The 19,116-nt window shown below is 34.4% G+C and overlaps 2 protein-coding genes and 1 long non-coding RNA gene across 8 annotated transcripts; 2 read left to right on the top strand and 1 right to left on the bottom strand.

The window, feature by feature from the left end:
* The first annotated feature begins 114 nt into the window (after nucleotides 1–114).
* Nucleotides 115–6,781, top strand: Eef2 (eukaryotic translation elongation factor 2). The gene is made up of 14 exons (XM_083092466.1): nucleotides 115–270; nucleotides 2,105–2,319; nucleotides 2,400–2,593; nucleotides 2,984–3,192; nucleotides 3,281–3,514; nucleotides 3,609–3,722; nucleotides 3,922–4,068; nucleotides 4,242–4,482; nucleotides 4,664–4,831; nucleotides 5,094–5,383; nucleotides 5,502–5,711; nucleotides 5,804–5,986; nucleotides 6,098–6,355; nucleotides 6,627–6,781. The coding sequence occupies exons 1-14, from the start codon at nucleotides 268–270 to the stop codon at nucleotides 6,693–6,695; spliced, it is 2,535 nt and encodes an 844-aa protein (XP_082948592.1). The 5' UTR covers nucleotides 115–267; the 3' UTR covers nucleotides 6,696–6,781.
* Nucleotides 6,782–6,941: 160 nt separating this feature from the next.
* Tan (C45 family peptidase tan) lies at nucleotides 6,942–18,757 on the bottom strand. Of its 4 annotated transcripts, none has more exons than XM_083092497.1 (8): nucleotides 18,243–18,757; nucleotides 17,181–17,352; nucleotides 15,966–16,163; nucleotides 14,383–14,490; nucleotides 11,510–11,726; nucleotides 10,973–11,213; nucleotides 8,588–8,784; nucleotides 6,942–8,250 (listed from the first exon to the last, which is right to left on the bottom strand). In XM_083092497.1, the coding sequence occupies exons 2-8, from the start codon at nucleotides 17,292–17,294 to the stop codon at nucleotides 8,123–8,125; spliced, it is 1,203 nt and encodes a 400-aa protein (XP_082948623.1). In that variant the 5' UTR covers nucleotides 17,295–17,352; nucleotides 18,243–18,757; the 3' UTR covers nucleotides 6,942–8,122. The 4 variants fall into 4 exon arrangements, with proteins under 4 accessions (XP_082948623.1, XP_082948621.1, XP_082948620.1 ...); XM_083092495.1 differs by having other exon boundaries at nucleotides 17,181–17,357; nucleotides 18,247–18,757; XM_083092494.1 differs by having other exon boundaries at nucleotides 17,181–17,357; nucleotides 18,243–18,755.
* On the top strand, nucleotides 9,386–11,879 carry LOC145967532 (uncharacterized). Of its 3 annotated transcripts, none has more exons than XR_014437444.1 (5): nucleotides 9,386–9,594; nucleotides 9,849–9,944; nucleotides 10,021–10,205; nucleotides 10,982–11,406; nucleotides 11,476–11,879. It is a non-coding gene; the product is annotated as an uncharacterized LOC145967532 (long non-coding RNA). The 3 variants fall into 3 exon arrangements; XR_014437445.1 differs by having other exon boundaries at nucleotides 9,389–9,594; nucleotides 9,849–9,902; nucleotides 11,476–11,876; XR_014437443.1 differs by having other exon boundaries at nucleotides 9,387–9,594; nucleotides 9,849–10,205; nucleotides 11,476–11,878.
* Nucleotides 18,758–19,116: the final 359 nt, after the last annotated feature.

Raw genomic sequence — 19,116 nt, 5'->3', positions numbered from 1 at the left:
AGGACGAACGTCCACAGGTGCGCACTGCGAGAATTTAAAATCTCCCATGGAGGGAGAGGGACGGGACTGCGCGTGCGCGCGTCGCGCCGCGCTCCGATTGGCCGACGCGGCGAGGGGCTGCAACGCCGCCGCACCGCGGCGCTTTCGCCACTCATAAGAGGCGACGTTCGGGTGCACGGCGGATAGCCAGTTCTTTCCGAGGGAGTTCGCCATTGTTGGTGCACGTATATTTCGGACCAGGCCGTCGACAATCGGACAACATCCAAGATGGTACGTAACCGCGTCCCGATGTCGTCGTCACGATCGCGGTCGCGTGGCTCCCGGGGACGCGCGGCCGCCAATATTTTTTTCCTCGGGTCCTCGCGATCCCTCGCCGTCTCGTCTCGCCCGCGAGACCTCGAGCCCGTAATCGGAGAGCCAAGAGCCGCGAGAGAGCCCGTCTCTCTCGCCTTCTCGCTCGCATGAACGACGGCGATTACTCAGGATTGCGCAATTTTGTCGCGCGTGGAATCTCGCCCGAGATCCCGGGTTTCCGGGTGCGTCGAGTCACGCCACGCGGATCGCGAGCGTCGCGAGGAGCATCCCCTAGCCCGGAGAGTGGTTCCACCGCCAGCGACGTCGCGTCCGCGACAAGTTCCGAGCGGAAATATGTTTCGCTCGCAACGTGTCATGGTGCCTGTCGGGCAATGTGCTCGGGCCATGCTTCGCCTGGACGTTCTCGACCACGCGGTCGCTCTCCCGATGCTGATCGAGGATCTGATAACGTATCTGATAACGTCGGGCGTCGCGAAGAGAAAAATTCTCGATAACGCGTCAGGATAGCGATAAATACGGGACGCATCTGGAGCGGAGAGTCCTCGAGGAGGCTGGATCGCGCGATACCTGGGGCCAAGTCACGAGAGGCGCGAGAGGGCGAAAATCCCGTCTCCGACCGGAAATATTTTATCGCTGCGCTCCCTTTCTCTCCATCTCGCGACGTGTCACGATGCAGCCTCGTGTCGAGACAACGTGCTCTGATCTTCCTCTCCCCCTCGGTTTAGAGTCTCTGGCTCGATGACGCTAATCGAGAACCAGCGCGCAGGATAACGCGCGTCTACTCGAGGCGGAGAAATAGAGTTAAATAATTATTAATTCCAACATATACTCGTTATCCGCATTGTCTTGCTATTATGTTCTGGTATTTCGATTTATCCCTTTCTTCTGCTTCATTTAAATTCCGACATTGTGACTCCCCTCTCTTTCAGCAGCATTTTTCCTTCGTATCTCTTGTGTCAATCGTGAAATTCTTTGTTGCTTCCTCCTATTGAAATATTTTAATTTGCATTTATATCTGTTTTTAATATCTACTTTGCTTTTTCTTTCCAATTTTATTTGTTATTGCACAATGTTTTATCATGTTATTTAATCATGTGGTTATTTTACTTTTGTTTTTACTTTTCATGTTTACTTGCATGGATAATTGTTTTTATCAATATTGTTTAGAATATAGATTATAGATTATGAATATGTATTATTATCTCTGTTTTTGTAGATTTATCTATTTAGGTTAGGCTTAAAAACAGCATGTATGCTGTCGCTTTGTCTCTGAGAATATATTTTTCTTTATACTTTATCGTTAGCTTTCATGTTGCTTTATACATTCTGCTTTCAATAAAATTATTATTTTTCATTGTTATTTTCTCAAATATTAATATAAAAGCGACTACAGACATTAAATATTTTGTCAGATATACAAAACATATTCCAAATATTAAAATTTTTTATGCAAACATTTGATTTTGCTATCATATGAGGCTTGAACTATTCCTCTATACCTGTAAAAAGGATATTTTTTATATAATTTGCAAAAAATCTACATTTTTGCAATATTGCAATATGTCGCAATAAAGTTATATGAGGATGTATATAGCAAACAAAGCACTTTGATTATTTTCTATTATGCGTTTATAAATTTATATATAAATATGCATTATTGAGATAAATTTGAATTAATTTTATATTAGATTAATCAGTAGATTTATCAGTTTTATATTAGATTATAATCAGTAATTTGTATCGACATGAAAATGAGATATGTTTTAATCGTGAAAATGCATTATTGCAGGTGAACTTTACAGTAGACGAGATCCGTACCATGATGGACAAAAAAAAGAACATCAGAAATATGTCCGTCATTGCACACGTCGATCACGGGAAATCAACTCTGACCGACTCCCTTGTATCCAAAGCTGGCATTATCGCTGGCGCCAAGGCTGGTGAAACCCGGTTTACCGATACGCGCAAGGATGAGCAAGAGCGTTGTATCACTATTAAATCTACGTAAGTAGCATCTCTCTGTACTATTATACATTAATGGGTCTTATATTGTTCATTATTATTATTTGCTCCTTTTCTTATAGCGCTATTTCCATGTTCTTTGAACTTGAAGAGAAAGATATAGTCTTTATTACAAATCCCGATCAACGTGATAAAGAGGAGAAGGGCTTTTTAATTAATCTGATCGATTCACCTGGACACGTAGATTTTTCGAGCGAGGTCACAGCCGCCCTTCGTGTTACTGATGGAGCTCTCGTTGTCGTTGATTGTGTATCTGGTATGTATATGATTTTTCTTCATCACTCGTATATTAATTTTTTTGGCACAAGCAAAGATACTGATCTTCCAGCACACAAGGGTCACTCTATAGTATGTCTTTTGGTTTGCATCTGCAACTGATCGATATACATTGACAGTGTTGACAGTGCAATGGAAGAAGAGTAAAGAACAAATGTGTTTAAACGCTGTTAGTGAACCTCTATCCTTATGTTCGTTACTAATATGCTACGGCACAAATGTTACAAATTTACCTTTTTATAATATTAACATATTATGTTGAAGAATATATCTATAAAATACAACTTTTACAAACATTTTAACATGCTATAATATGCTTTTCTTTCAAAATGAAAGAAAAATTTATAATTATTTTCTCGTTTCCTTTCAGGTGTATGCGTACAAACTGAAACTGTACTGCGCCAAGCGATTGCGGAACGTATCAAGCCTGTTTTATTTATGAACAAAATGGACCGTGCACTGTTAGAACTCCAACTGGATAGTGAAGATCTCTATCAAACTTTCCAACGTATTGTTGAAAATGTTAATGTTATTATTGCGACATATTCTGATGATGATGGTCCTATGGGCGAAGTTAGAGTAAGAGAAATAAGCTTATTTTTATTTTTATATGAAAATAATCATAGACACAAAGTGCCTCTTTAAACATAATATATTTGTAAAATAGGTAGATCCCAGCAAGGGATCTGTAGGTTTTGGTTCTGGCCTTCACGGTTGGGCATTTACTCTAAAACAATTTTCTGAGATGTATGCTGAGAAATTCAAGATTGACGTAGTGAAACTTATGAACAGACTGTGGGGCGAGTCTTTCTTTAACCCTAAGACCAAGAAATGGAGTAAACAGAAGGAGCCTGATAACAAACGATCCTTCTGCATGTATGTTTTAGATCCAATTTATAAGGTAAGCTTTCTCTTAATCTTCAATATTATCTAAAGTCAATTATGTTTTAATATCATGAAAAGAGAGTTATCTCGGAAACTAAATTTATTTACAGGTTTTCGATAGTATCATGAATTATAAGAAAGAGGAAGCAGACACTCTTTTGCAAAAACTGGGAATTGTGTTGAAACCTGAAGATAAGGACAAGGATGGCAAAGCTCTTTTAAAGGTAAATTTCATTTAAAAAATAAATTCAGTTTAGATATGTACTTATAAAATATATGTTATGATGATAATTTTATTGCTTTTTTCTGACGCCTCTACCGATTTATAATGAGAGGATACTAGTTTCTGAAAGATTCTCAATTGTATTAGCTTTCTCTTTATCTTGGAATGTTTTTTTTTATCACGTTATATAATTTTTTCAGGTTGTTATGAGAACATGGTTGCCTGCTGGAGAAGCTCTACTTCAGATGATTGCCATTCACCTGCCATCTCCTGTAACTGCTCAAAAATACCGTATGGAAATGCTGTATGAAGGACCACTTGATGATGAAGCTGCCATTGGTATCAAGGTTTGTAACATACATTGAATTCTTTCTAAATATTTTAAACATACATGATGACATTTATTTCACAGACCTGTACCGAAACGTAATGAAGGAAAATTGAAATACTGATTTCAGAAAAATTATATATAAAATACTCGATGAGTTTGCGTTTATTAATCAAATCGTTTCTTGTCTAGAATTGCGATCCGAACGGACCTCTGATGATGTACGTCTCGAAAATGGTACCGACATCGGATAAAGGACGTTTCTATGCTTTTGGTCGAGTGTTCTCGGGCAAGGTATGCACCGGTATGAAGGCTCGTATCATGGGGCCCAACTTCCAACCGGGCAAGAAGGAAGATCTATATGAGAAAGCTATCCAACGTACTATTCTAATGATGGGTCGTTATGTCGAAGCTATCGAAGATGTGCCTTCCGGTTAGTATCAAGATTTCTGTTGCTGATTTTATTTCCAAAGATTTGCATGATGATTGTTCAACAGACCTGTTCTGATAGCTTATGATCGATAGCGAACGGCCAGCTGATTTAATTAAATAAAATTAAGATCTTTTATTATATTTTTTATTATTGCTTGACTAAGGTTTATTTGATAATGCAGGTAATATTTGCGGTCTTGTCGGTGTTGATCAGTTCTTGGTCAAGACTGGTACCATCACAACGTTTAAAGATGCACACAACATGAAAGTTATGAAATTCTCGGTATCGCCCGTCGTACGTGTTGCAGTAGAACCGAAGAATCCTGCCGATTTGCCAAAATTAGTTGAAGGTAAGCTTTCTAGTTTTATTTATATTTAATATTAATTTAAATAATAATTAACATTTAAATATTGATTATTAACACCTTAAAGATTTTGTTATATATGTCATTCACGTATGATGAGACTAATAAGAGCATTGGGTTATGAAGAACCATGATTTGAATTTTTCCATCTGACACGATATTGAAAATATCATTAAATATTATTTATTTTAAAATATTTTATATTTGCGAGAATGTATAATTTAATTTTTCCTGTCAAATTTAACAGGTCTCAAGCGTTTAGCCAAGTCTGATCCTATGGTGCAGTGTATCATCGAGGAATCTGGCGAACATATCATCGCCGGTGCCGGAGAATTACATCTTGAAATTTGTCTGAAGGATCTTGAAGAAGATCACGCGTGTATCCCGATTAAGAAATCCGATCCCGTCGTATCGTACAGAGAAACGATCTCTGAACAATCGAATCAAATGTGTCTTTCAAAATCTCCGAATAAGCACAATCGATTGTTCATGATGGCTTGTCCGATGCCGGACGGTCTCGCTGAGGATATTGACAGCGTAAGTACATCTTTTTCTCTTCCTCTTTAAGAACTTAAGCATTAATATAATGTGTAAATGTGACAGCTTAAAAAAAGAAAAAACTATAAAATAAATTTCATTTCTTGATATTTTGTAGGGCGACGTTAACCCGCGAGATGACTTCAAAGTGCGCGCTCGTTATTTGAATGAGAAATACGATTATGATGTGACCGAAGCTAGGAAAATCTGGTGCTTCGGACCTGATGGCAGTGGACCCAATATATTAGTCGATTGCACCAAGGGTGTACAATATCTCAATGAAATTAAGGACTCTGTAGTAGCTGGATTCCAATGGGCTACGAAAGAGGTAAAGACATTTTGAAGGCTCTCTCGTCTCGGATATAATGCACGTGTGATGAGCAATGTTTAATGATATAACTCGTTTCTACATTATTGTAGGGTGTTCTTTCGGAAGAGAATTTAAGAGGCGTACGTTTCAACATTCATGATGTAACGTTACACGCCGACGCGATCCACAGAGGTGGTGGTCAAATTATCCCTACCACAAGACGTTGCCTTTATGCCTGTCTTCTCACTGCCTCACCCCGAATTATGGAACCCGTTTACTTATGTGAAATTCAGGTAAATTAGGTCATTTCAATAATGTACATTATCGATTTTACATGAATCGAAGAATAACAAATCTATCAAGAGATATACCTGAAATTATATTTATTTAATTTTATTTTACAGTGTCCAGAGGTAGCAGTCGGCGGTATCTACGGTGTACTGAACCGTAGAAGAGGTCACGTGTTCGAGGAACAACAGGTGGCGGGTACTCCCATGTTCGTAGTTAAAGCTTATCTTCCTGTAAACGAATCCTTCGGCTTCACCGCCGATCTACGCTCCAACACTGGTGGTCAGGCTTTCCCACAATGCGTGTTCGATCACTGGCAGATCCTGCCAGGTGACCCGATGGAAGCCAGTTCTCGACCATACCAAGTTGTGCAAGTATGTACATTTTACATCACGTATTTCTCCCGTTTTACCACGTGCATAACTGATGGCGATGATTATACGGTACCACCGCCATTTTTAACCTCGTGGAAGAGAAAACGTTTTTTAGTTTTGGCTTTCCAGTACAATGTCCTGGTTTGCCTGAATAGGGAAACGTACATTCTTTTAACAAATAATCAGATCAGCGATATACGTTAATACATTACATTCATTAGAATCTTAATTGCATTGAGATATTGACGATGAAAATTTGTGTTTTTTGCAGGATACACGTAAGAGAAAGGGGTTGAAGGAAGGTCTCCCAGATTTGAACGCGTACCTCGACAAATTGTAACCTCCAATCCGCGCGCACCATATTTAAATATCTATTTAAATATTGTAATTCGATTAATAAATCGCTGGAGCTGTATACAATTACAATATCGGTTTATCATTAATTTTATTTTGCGCAATGATTCGTAAAAGATACACAATTATAAATACGAACAAGGATAATAAAATGTAATTATATAACGAAAGAAACGAAACAAAAAAAATATGCAGAGTATATCTGCATGTAAAAGTGCAAAGGGACTATATGTTTTGTTACATTTATTTAATTAGGAAAGCAACGCAAGATCGATCGGTTGCTTATGGTTTTTTTTAGCATATTGGGTAAAGCGCTATGACTGTTACTCATATTACGGCATTTTCCGCGCCAATCTTGTTTGAAGGTGAAAGAAAAGAAAGCGATTCACTGTGGCCGATATTATAGTCAGTTTTTACATTCTTATATATCTTTTATCTTAAGATTGTCTTAAGTACAATCTTAAAATGTTATAAAATCACAGAGCCATTAGTTAAGATGGTTTTGAAATAAAAACGGACTATGTGAATATCGGCCTGCAATAGTTTAAATTGCTTTTTTACTGGAATTTAGTAGATTACGTTGAGGATTTTACAATTATACGATTGATTGGATGCGAACAGTTCCCGAAAAACCGGAAAAATCATCACAACAATGTACTCATATTACGAAAATATCAAGGAATTAAAGATGAAATTACGAAATAGTACATAATGGCAAGCATTTTTATTCCTTTTGTCCAATATAATTATTTCGTAATAACAACGATTATTAATACAATTTACGAGCAATTTCCTTTTTCAGTTGAAGATATTGAGATGCGCGATGATTTTTATAGTATATAAAATCTTCGGATCTGCACATCTTGCAAAGTGACGTGGACCCTAATATTTTTTCCTGTTTTACATTCGCATTGATATTTTACAAGCTCACATTTTATAAAGATTGGAAATGTGTTTATTTTTGTTTTTAGTTTTTGTTTTAAAATTATTAATGTTTTAGATATAGCATGTGCTCAGTAAACAAAGTAACAGTAATATAATATTAAAATGTTATATTATTATTTTTTTGTGTTTACTGGGTATATGTCATCGTATAAAATTGGCGCTAGACTATGCGTGTATTTGCGATTCATGTGTAGTTTCACGAATAATTATTTTACTTCTAGTATATATAATAACCATTTATATTTATAATTTTAAGTATAATTATTATACTTAAAATTATACATAAGTCCGTAAATTTTATAATTACTTCAAATTTAACGAGTAACGAGTAACGATATTTTCTGTACATAATTATTACAAATCGCAAATGAAGAATACGCGCATAATTTGGCACCAGCTTAATACATTAATTGTATTTTCGTGATTCGACGATGGTGAAAATGCGATCGAGATGAGAAGCTACGGACATTATTTCTTCAAATTGCATCGTGAAGCCGCGGAGTCTCGAAGCTGCATAGGTATTACCAGTATCGGTTCGTTGCATTGCGGCTTATCCGTGTAAATAGACCACGTTCGTTCGATGCAGTCGAAGATACCTGCAATTCATGAAGCTATCGATAGTAATTATCTCACATGCGCGAGACGCAGAATTTTCTCATTTGCATTCAAGTCTTTCAGGTGATTCCATAAAGTGAATTCTGAGAGACACGTGCTTGGATTTTAATCAGTGTCTATCTTGATGGGTAAGATTGATAGATAAAGCTTCAATAATCTTTTCTGCATGTGTTTCTTCCAATATATAATGCTTCCTATTTTCTTAATAAAATCGAATCTATGCTCGATCATTAATGATCATGTAATCGTATCAATTTTAATCAAAGATAAAAGAAAAAGAGCAACTCTTATAACTCGACTTTCTGATTCAGGACATACCGGTGGCAATTGTCTTGATGTGATCATCGCTACGAATTTCCTGATATACTCTAAACTCATCGTCCGTCTGATCGCTGAGTATATTGATTACATCCTGACGACATTCAGCCGGTGGATGTTTGGAGATCGCCTTCATCCTCCTAATGCTGCTCTGTATGATCATGCCTTCCACCTCTGCCACCTTCAGACGCAAATACCTGAAATGCATTGCTTAATATCGTGACGAAATACGAAGGCGTACGCGAGAAAAATTATACGTTATCATTTAATTATTCAATGCATACATTAATATTCAATTACTTCAGCATTCTCGACTGTTGAGCAAGTGTCTTATTTGTAAATAAGGGCCCGTATTCAGAACGCGCTTATAAAGATGTTAGTGCATTGTTATCCAATAGAAGTATCTGTTTTATGTAAAACAGATACTTCTATTGGATAACAACGCACTAACATCTTTATAAGCGCGTTCTGAATACGGGCCAAGATATATAAAACAATTGAATTATCCCACTGTCAGCATAATGATTGTTTCACTTCTAGTATGCAATAATCATTATCATGTTTGTGATTTTAAGTATAATAATTATCGTTACATCAATTTAATGAATAGCAATCTTTTTGGTATATTTCGAAAATTAGATTATTACTTATGTTGTCTCTTAAAAAAATAACATTTACACCCGTATTCATAGATGATCCTTATCTTAAGGATTGAGGAATCCTTATTGGAGGATTCCTTATTTTATCAAGGCCTCCTTATTTCATAATAAGACCTTAAGGTTTCCTTCCAGAAGGAGCTTGTTCTCTGGGAACTTTTGGTAATTTATAATTTTAACTTCAATTATGTCAATGTTCAGAGAGAGCATCTTTTTTTTTTACATAACCAATTTTTCTTCAACTAATTCAAAGTGTCATATATGAGTGTAATTATGGATTGCGAATAAAAAAATGTTCATTATACGGAAACGGAACGGACGCTCCTTGCTCAATTAATCTCAGAAGAAAAAGTAATTCAAAATAAAAAAAAAAAACAGGAGCAGCAGATTTAAAACAATATTTACATACATATATTTACATATTTACAATATTTACATACATACTTGAAAATTATTGGTTGCATAAAATCGTAATGTTATTAATAACTGCATAATTGGAGAAATCGGCAAACCGCGGTTATCATCTCGTTTTAACTGCTCGTATACCAGTGGTAATAAGATCTCAATTACACATCTTTTATTAAATCTATATCGTTTTTTAAAAGGTTCATCTTCGTAAAATTCAACTGGATTTTCCCCGTTACGAATGTACTTTTTTGGTAAACGCCAACGAATATAATTTTCCGCATTTTCATTAACAAGTTCATCATCTGAATTATTTAAAAATTCGTTATCCATTTTAACACATGGTGCAGCAATAATAGTGACACTTTATAGATTGTTATCGCGTCTTCTGCTAATAAAAGTTTGCAATCGCCACCTCAAGGAAGCTCGCAACCTCCCTTGAGATAAGGGAGCCAATAAGATTCCTTATGTGATAAAGGAAGATTTATGAAACGTGTTTTAGCGAATAAGGATTCCTTATTCCTCAAGGAAGATCTATGAATACGGTCGTTAGAAATGTAAGTATCTGTCAAATTGATTGATCTGATTCATGGCAACATTTACATTTAATCGTTGATCATTACATTCCTCGCCGAGTATAAATTGCGTAACTGACCTTATTCTTGAAGCAATCAATTCGAAAAATGATTTTGCAGAACAAGAAAAATTACAAAAACAATGTATGCATAAGACGTTATGTATAATACATTATATAATTGTATAATACCCCAGCAAACATCAAATAATAGTTATATAACTGTTAGTTGTAATTTCCCACTCAGCAATATAACTGTTACATGTTATGTAACTGTTACATAACATGTAACAGTTATATTATTGAGTGGAAAATCATAACTAACAGTTATATAACTGTTATTTAGTGTTTGCTGGGACATTATATAATTGTATAATACCCCAGCAAACATCAAATAATAGTTATATAACTGTTAGTTGTAATTTCCCACTCAGCAATATAACTGTTACATGTTATGTAACTGTTACATAACATGTAACAGTTATATTATTGAGTGGGAAATCATAACTAACAGTTATATAACTGTTATTTAGTGTTTGCTGGGACATTATATAATTGTATAATACCCCAGCAAACATCAAATAATAGTTATATAACTGTTAGTTGTAATTTCCCACTCAGCAATATAACTGTTACATGTTATGTAACTGTTACATAACATGTAACAGTTATATTATTGAGTGGGAAATCATAACTAACAGTTATATAACTGTTATTTAGTGTTTGCTGGGACATTATATAATTGTATACTTGTTGCAGTGCGACGTGTTTTCGCCGGGGCTGACGGTCAGGATGTTGAGCTGCGACCTGGTGGTACCTTCCTTGGCCGGGCCTACCTCGGCGTTGTGAAACATCCGATCGCCCTCCTGCGCGAGGAACGTCATGTTCACCGAGAAGCCCTCCGCTGCCCCGCAGCCCTCGTTCCTCAGCGTCTGCTGCGCCTGCACAAAGTTCTCCACACCCAGAAGCGCCCGCGTCAAGAAGTATCGCGCTGCAAAACACAAGTATATCTCTTTTACACGGGATAAATGATGCGTAAAAATTCCTTCAATATGAAATCGTTCTTTCATATTGAAACCGCTAAACAAACACGCATGAATTAACATTATCAAGTTATATCTCGATCAACGATTAAATGCTTAAGAAGTTTGTCGACCAAGAGATAAGAGATCTTCAAGACAGAAGTAAATGAGAGATATAAAGTTATATTTTCTGTATGACTTTAATCATTTTGTTCATGTTTAATTGTACAGGAAGATTGAAATTTCATAAAGGGATGAAACTCACGAGTCTTGCCAGATCGTAGGACAGCGGCGCTAAGGGTATTGATGCTGTAAACGAGACCATGATGGTTGTAGCCCATCGTGTAGCCCGGCAGAAAACCAGCATAGCTCAACGACGTGAATTTTTCCTCCCGGTAGCCGGTCTCGATCACGTGAGCGCTCACCAGGTACCAGTGATTCAAGGTCTCCTTGACGGCGTCCTCGTTGTGACCCAGAATCTCCTATGCTTTTCGTTAAACGCACGTATCACGGAAACAAAATAAAATCGAATAACGAAAATAAGTAAATATAACGTTAAGTAATTCGATATAATAATGTAAAATAAAAAGCTTTATAATAATATAATATTATAATATAAAAAGGTTTTCTTAAATTATCTTAATATCGCTAGTAGAATAATCAAAGGATCATTAAAAAATATATATAATCGACCAAAACTAGCCAAAATTCTTATTTATTAAAAATTACGACGTTTCGACCATATGGTTGTGGTCCTTTTCAAGTATACAGGTATACAGGTTCAAGTATACAGGTTAAACAAAATTAAGATTTACATTGTTATACTCTTTTATCTGAACCTGTATATTTGAAAAGGACCACAACCATATGGTCGAAACGTCGTAATTTTTAATAAATAAACAAGAATTTTGGCTAGTTTTGGTCGATTATATATATTTTTTAATGATCCTTTGAATATAATATAATATAAGCTTTTTATAATAATATAATATAATAATATAATTTATAATAAAAAGCAAAATAAATTATTAATATTATTTAGTAGATATAATAATATAAAATAAAAATATAATAATATATAAATATAATATAATAATATAAAAATATAATAATATAAGATACAATAATAATAAAAATAATATAAAGTAAAATAAAAAATAATATATAATATAATGTATAAAAATAATGTAATATAATAATCAAAGATATATTAGCGACTTATTCGACTTGTTCGATTGTTATTAAGTAATACCATTTTATGGTCATGAAATAATGCTTGCCGTTTCATATCTTGTTACGCAAGGTAATAATTGTGACATTTGAAGGAGACTTATGGAAAAGGAAATTGATAATGCGTCCCGATATCATTATTATATTATTTTGCACAGAAGACGAGATCATTATCCGGCTGTATTCGTATTTAAATACATTTTTTATAAGACGCAAGAGTGCGAGTTAAAATGTTTTTTCCGTCACGGGTTTTTTCCCGTACTAATACAAGATTTAATTATTGATTATCATATTTCACAATTTGATCGGTTCGCGCATGGCTATATCACGTGAGAATTTTAGCACAAATTGCTTTCAGCAGCCAAGTTAGAAAACGTGGCATAAACAACACACTCATTCTATTTAATTATATAAAATATGCTATGAAATACGTACATAATTACACGATAAAATATTCGCATTTGATGATTCATATTAGATGTTAATTCATGCGTGTTTTTTTAGGGGTTTCAATATTATTAATCATTTTTCAGTATAATTTTTTCAGTGTTATAGTATAATACTTTAACTAATAGATATGATTATTTTGTATTTTAATTGATGACTATATTTTTAATCACGATTTCAATTCTTTTCTCATAATGATGCGTTATCTGAGAGCATCATAACGAGCATCAATAAGAATTATTATATCTTATCTCGTCATATATCATCATTATTGTTGATATTTAAACAATGCGAAATACATGTTCGACTCAGATATATTATCTTGATGAAAACTTTTATTCTATAACAATGAAATACACTAATCTAGTTTGATTTATAAATATGGTAAATAAAGAATTGTATAGTAGAGAAAGAGAAAAATTTTTCAATAGGAATGGATGGAGTGTAGAGGAAATCGAGAATATGTGGAATAGTGGTTTAAAGATGGAAATTGAAAATATGATAAGAGATAGAGAAAGAGATATACAGAGGCAAACGGTAAATAGTAGGATAAGGGAGGCGAGATATAATAAAAGATATAAAGAAGTAGGAGTAGGAATAGAAAGATCTAGTTATCTAAGAAGAGAAATTTTGGATATTGAGGGAATAGGTGACGAGGTAAGAGCATTATTAAGACTAAGATATGGTAACATGGAAAGAAAAAATAGGTATTGGATAATGGAAAAGGAGTATAAGATATGTATATTTTGTGAAGAAGGATTAGATAATATAGAACATTATGTAGGGGAATGTGAAGAAGTGAAGGAATGGTTTGCGAGTTTAGGAAATAATGTAAATGACAGGATTCAAAAATTACTGAATGATGACTTGGAGGAAGAGAAAGGAAGAACCCTAGAAAGATTATGGAAGGAAAAAGAGGAAAAAGAAAAAAGTATATAGAACAATCAGAAGAGCTTATATAAGGTAGGAAAGAATTGGAAGTAGAAAATAAAAGATAGGTAAAAGTAATAACGAGGTAAAGAAATAAACATAAAGTATAAAGGAAATAATAAGTTATAAAGGTATAAATATAAGCGAAATATGTGATAATAAAAGAAAATGAAATGTGATACTATGTGATATGTTAGGTGAAGATAAGAAAACGTTAAAGCTTTGTAAAGGAATGTAAATGAATGTATATATATAGATACATGTAGTGTATATGTAAATAGATATACATGTGAGTATGCTGATATGGAAGTAAATAGGTGGGCACGTATATATATATGTAAAAAGAAATGTAAAAGATATAAAGATAGAAGTATAGAAATGTATAAAAAGAATTAGCGACTTAGGTTTTAGATGTAAAAGATATGGACGGATGAAGAATTGTGTAGAATTTTTGTTACCAAGTCCCTTCTTGGCACAAAAGCTGAAGAATAAAGTAACTAACTAACTAGTTTGATTTATTATCACTCTTACATGCCCTGGTTGATTGCATATGATAGTCGAACAGCCGACTGGAAGCAAGTTTTCTTGAATTCCATCTACGACGTTCGGAATAATGTCATCCAGATGCATCAGAAACAGCTGTAACAACCATGTTACGCGTTTCTTTAATTTTCAGAATGTTTCAACCTTCTATGCACGTGAAGGATAAAAAAAAATATTTATTTTAAAATAATTGTCATCACCATCATTCTAACAATTAACGTGACTTTAAAATTTTCAAATTTGTTTTAAAATAATTAAGATAAATGGAAAAAAGGAATTTTTAAATTCTGAAATTAAATTATAATTTTCAGTTGATACTTAAATATAGATTAGCGTAATTAAGGATTAACAATGCCGAGCTCTCTTCATGTTTATAATTGTAAAATCCTCAAATCTCTCTTTCTTTCGAAATCAAAATTTGCCTGCGCAATTAACGATTTTCTCTTTTAATATCTTATTTTCTTCCATCGTCAATTATACACAGTAAAAAATAAAATGTTAATCATAACATTTTTCACATGTCCCAGAAAGTCCACTCTAAATTTTAAGTTAAAATAACTCATTCGTCGTATGTTATTTATTGACAAACTAAAAATGTTAAATAATTGACACAATACTTTACATTTATTTTTGTTGTTATGACTTTAAGTGTAATGTAAAAATAATATACAAATTAATTAAAAATTATATGAAAAAATAGTTACAATAACTCGTAAGAATTGTTGTGGGACATTAACATATAATAGTGATTGTTTTGATTTAAATTATTTGTAATAGAAACATTTGATTTTAATAAATTTGATTATTTTTGTATGTCAAAGTTCAAGATTATTTGAAGATTTTAACTTTTCTTAGAATGTTAAATTGACTTTGAGACATGTTGATTGTTTAAAATTATTATGTTAAAAATACTCAAAATAATATTCCATTTTTAAGAGACATATACAAAGTGTTAAGTTATGAAGTTGACATAAATGTAACACATGAAAACGTTATAAAAATAATAACATATAGGTTGTAAATTTTACATTAAAGTACAAATCAAAGCGTGGTAACACAAGAAAATTTTAACATGTGGACGCACAACTTTTTTACTGTGTAATTGCCTCCTTTTTTCATTTATATATTTTACAAAGATTGCATGCACGCGAATACCTCCACCGGCACTTATTTGGTCAGCGAGCGACCTTTTTAAGGATCCTCCATGGCAATCGGCATTGCATCCATCGAGCGAGATATCAACATCGCTCTGGAGTCGCATATCACTGTGTTAAAAAGCAGCATTAGGTGTGAGGTCTGGATAGCTCAGTGGTCTAGAGCAGTTGCCCGGAAAGCGAAAGATTCGGATTCGATTCCCGATCCAGCCACTTGCGCCTCACATATTTTTCTAGTCCGCGAATATTGTTTTCTAGCAATTATTCGTTGGGCTGAAAAATGTGTGAATGATCTTTCCACAGGATATGCGTCAATGCCGTTGCCACGGATGGATTCTGTCGCTCGTTGATCAAATGGGCGTAAAGACACGTCCGACCTCCTCCCACATACATCCCTATCTTTCTCTGGATCCCTACCTTATAGAATGGCACATTTGCACCGTCCGCTGTTCCCTCAATTTCCCTCACGTATTGTGGAAACTGTTTTTTCACCGCATTAAGGGTTTCTTCATAAACATTCTTGCCATCTTCGGTAGCAAACAATGGTAGATAGGTTTCATTCAGTGGTTGATAGATATCTACGAAATCCTGAATCATTTTGGCGAAAGTACGTCCCTGATGCAGAAAAATAAAGGATACGTCGCGAAAGAAGAAAAAATTCAATTCTAAAGTTTCGATTCTCGAAACTAAAGATTAAAAATTAATTTTCCTTATAAAGATAATTTAATTAATTCTCTTTTTATCTATAAAATTTATATTCAAATTATTCGTATCTCTTGTAAAGAAAAAATGCGGAATTTCCTACAAAAAAATTTCCTAAAAATTTATATTCAAGAAGAGAGAAAACACATTAACACACGCTGGTAATTAAAATAAAAGAATTTCATCGCTGATAGGATTGAGTCGATCCTATCAACAATCGAACACGGCATGTTATATACATCAATCGTACATGTCACGTGTAATAATGCATGCGGAGAATTTAATCCGGGTGAACGTCACACAGATACACACATACACCGCCCTTCTCTTCTCTTTCTACTCGTGCATTGTTACCTACCCCGCTCTCGTTCCGATTCCGATTATTTATGCACACTTTTTCACTCAATCGTGCATGATATGTCGCAGTTTATTTTTTCTGATTGGACACGAGAAATTGCAATTCTCTATTAACGGTGACTTATGTGTCATTTACGTTATTTACGATCGTAAGAAAGTGTTATAGATATAATCGAACGTTGATAGACATTTATTTATATTTCTAAACTTTTTCATTTTCTTTTGAATTCGAAAGATACAACGAGACAAAGCGGTTAACTCATTTATCCTTGCCATAACGTATAATTTAATAATAACGTATAACGTATAATAACGTATAATTTCGGAGTGAATCGAAGTAAAACGAGTAAATGAAAGTGCGATAATTATTAAATTTAAAATTAAAGTTAAAATTAAATTTAAAATTATTAAATTTAAAATTAAAGACGAATAATTATCGTACAAAGTAAAGTGAAATAATCGTTATACACACAAAAATTGAAATGAGACAGTTATTTTACACACACTCGAGTTCGGAAAACTTGTCAAAATTTAAAGAATTAAATAAGATCTACGTAAAATTCTGATTCTTACGATATCGAAGCCAATCTCATAGTGTGTTCCTCGAACGTGGATTATAGGAACGACGTTTCTGCGACCTACACTTTTAAAAATCGGCCTGATCTTGCTTGATTCATCGGTCGCCATGTCTTCGGCGTGGATGATAAATTGGGTCGGATCTTCTTATCCTTAACTTGACGGACGTCTGCCCTGAATTGATAGTACATTTTTTTTAATGCTTGGTCGATTGCGATTCGGTGAATTAGAGTTGCAATTCAAATTAGTAGTCGAAGCATGAAAATGACATATCATATATACATTAGTCATTCGTCTAGAACGCGCTTATCAAACATAATCAACTATACTAAATAATATATATTAATATCATCTGATCATATAATTACATATTGACAAGTTGATTAATGACCGCATAAATTTGCTATTAATTATTCCTACGATAAACAGGATATTGCACTCTCTGCTATTTTTTATATTCTTTGAAGTTTCCGATTTCACTCAATAATATCCGGTTTCTCTCTGTATTAATTCTCTCTGTACTTTAACGAAAAAAAGTTGATATCATAATCCATGCGTAATCGGAAACCGTCCTAGAAATACGGATAATGTAAAATATAATGATAATATGATGGAATACATCTTTTGTAGTCAATTTTCGTGCAAAAAGGGAAATAATTAGACAAAACGCGCGAATAAATGTGATCATATCCAGATAGTACGTATCCAAAGGATATATTCCGAAAAACATTTTTTATGTATATCTTTTGTATCCCCATTCTGTAACTTTTAATTTAACGATAAGGTCACTATTATAACTATTTTCTGATATATTTTAATTGCGCATGACACGATAACGATATTGTCATTACGAAATAGGCTTATCTAGACAGGTCTTTTCGATATGCGTTTCTGAGCCACGTACTTCTGTTTTTTTTTTTTTTTAATTTCGATTTTTATTCACGGAACGGATGATTCGCGGAAAAAATAACAAAAATGAAAGGAAGGGAGATGAAGGGAGGAAGGGGAACGAGAGGGAGATTCGAAGAACAATCTCATTTATCCATCGCGCGCACATACCTGCCTGCGTGATTCCTACCGGGTTGCGTGAGAGTCTCTCGCAGGTGTATCTTCGCGGATGTGGGGGCGATCGTGCAGACCGATGACAATGTCCCTCTTTATCGGACCCGTAGATCACCCGATTCGCGGCGATTAACGATCGTCGCGCGACTGACAATTCCTCGACGGCCGTCACTTCGCCACCGGGAAGACTCGCGAGTGTCTTTTATCTGGCTTTTATCGCGTTACATCGCTTTACGTTCGCGTAATCGCGGCCGCGTCGCGCCACGACCACCACGCGGAAAAAAAAACGGAGAAAGAGAGAGAGAGAGAGACGAGGATTTACGTTTTCGCGCGTACCACCACCCGTTACCTTGAAATTCTCTCTTGAGGTAGATCCGGGAGGCGGGAGGCTGATAGTCACCCGGGTAAAGAGGAGGGAAGCTTATAGGAGCTTATTAATCCACGTCGTCATCGCGTTATCGCTCTATTTAAATGATCGAATTTGTGCTGAACAATCGCATAAAAGTGATAGATTCAATGTAAGAAATCTCGATATTTGTTTGTTTTATCTCTTGACCTAATATAAAAAATGGAAGATTAGCAGGAATTAAACTTCTATCCTTTTATTAAACATATATATTTATATCATATATATAAATACCTCTTTTACTTTTGTAAGGTAAAAAAATACGCCAAATACATAAAAAATATTCTACCTTGTATGCAACAAAATGTTTAATAAAAAAAGTCCTTAAAAATAATTTACAATAATTTTCCCTCACAAAATCATTTTCCTAAAAAACAAAACAAATAATTTTCCTAAAAAAAATATTAAAAAATAAAATATCAAAACCAAATATAAAATCAATAATTACTATTAGCCAAGTACTTA

Source organism: Camponotus vicinus, unplaced genomic scaffold (assembly GCF_025532165.1).
Source record: "Camponotus vicinus isolate PSW18456_S1 unplaced genomic scaffold, iyCamVici1.0 SCAF_2, whole genome shotgun sequence".
Lineage (NCBI taxonomy): Eukaryota > Metazoa > Arthropoda > Insecta > Hymenoptera > Formicidae > Camponotus > Camponotus vicinus.
The sequence above is the reverse complement of the archived record's forward strand: the minus strand, read 5'-3'. Positions and strand labels throughout refer to the sequence as shown.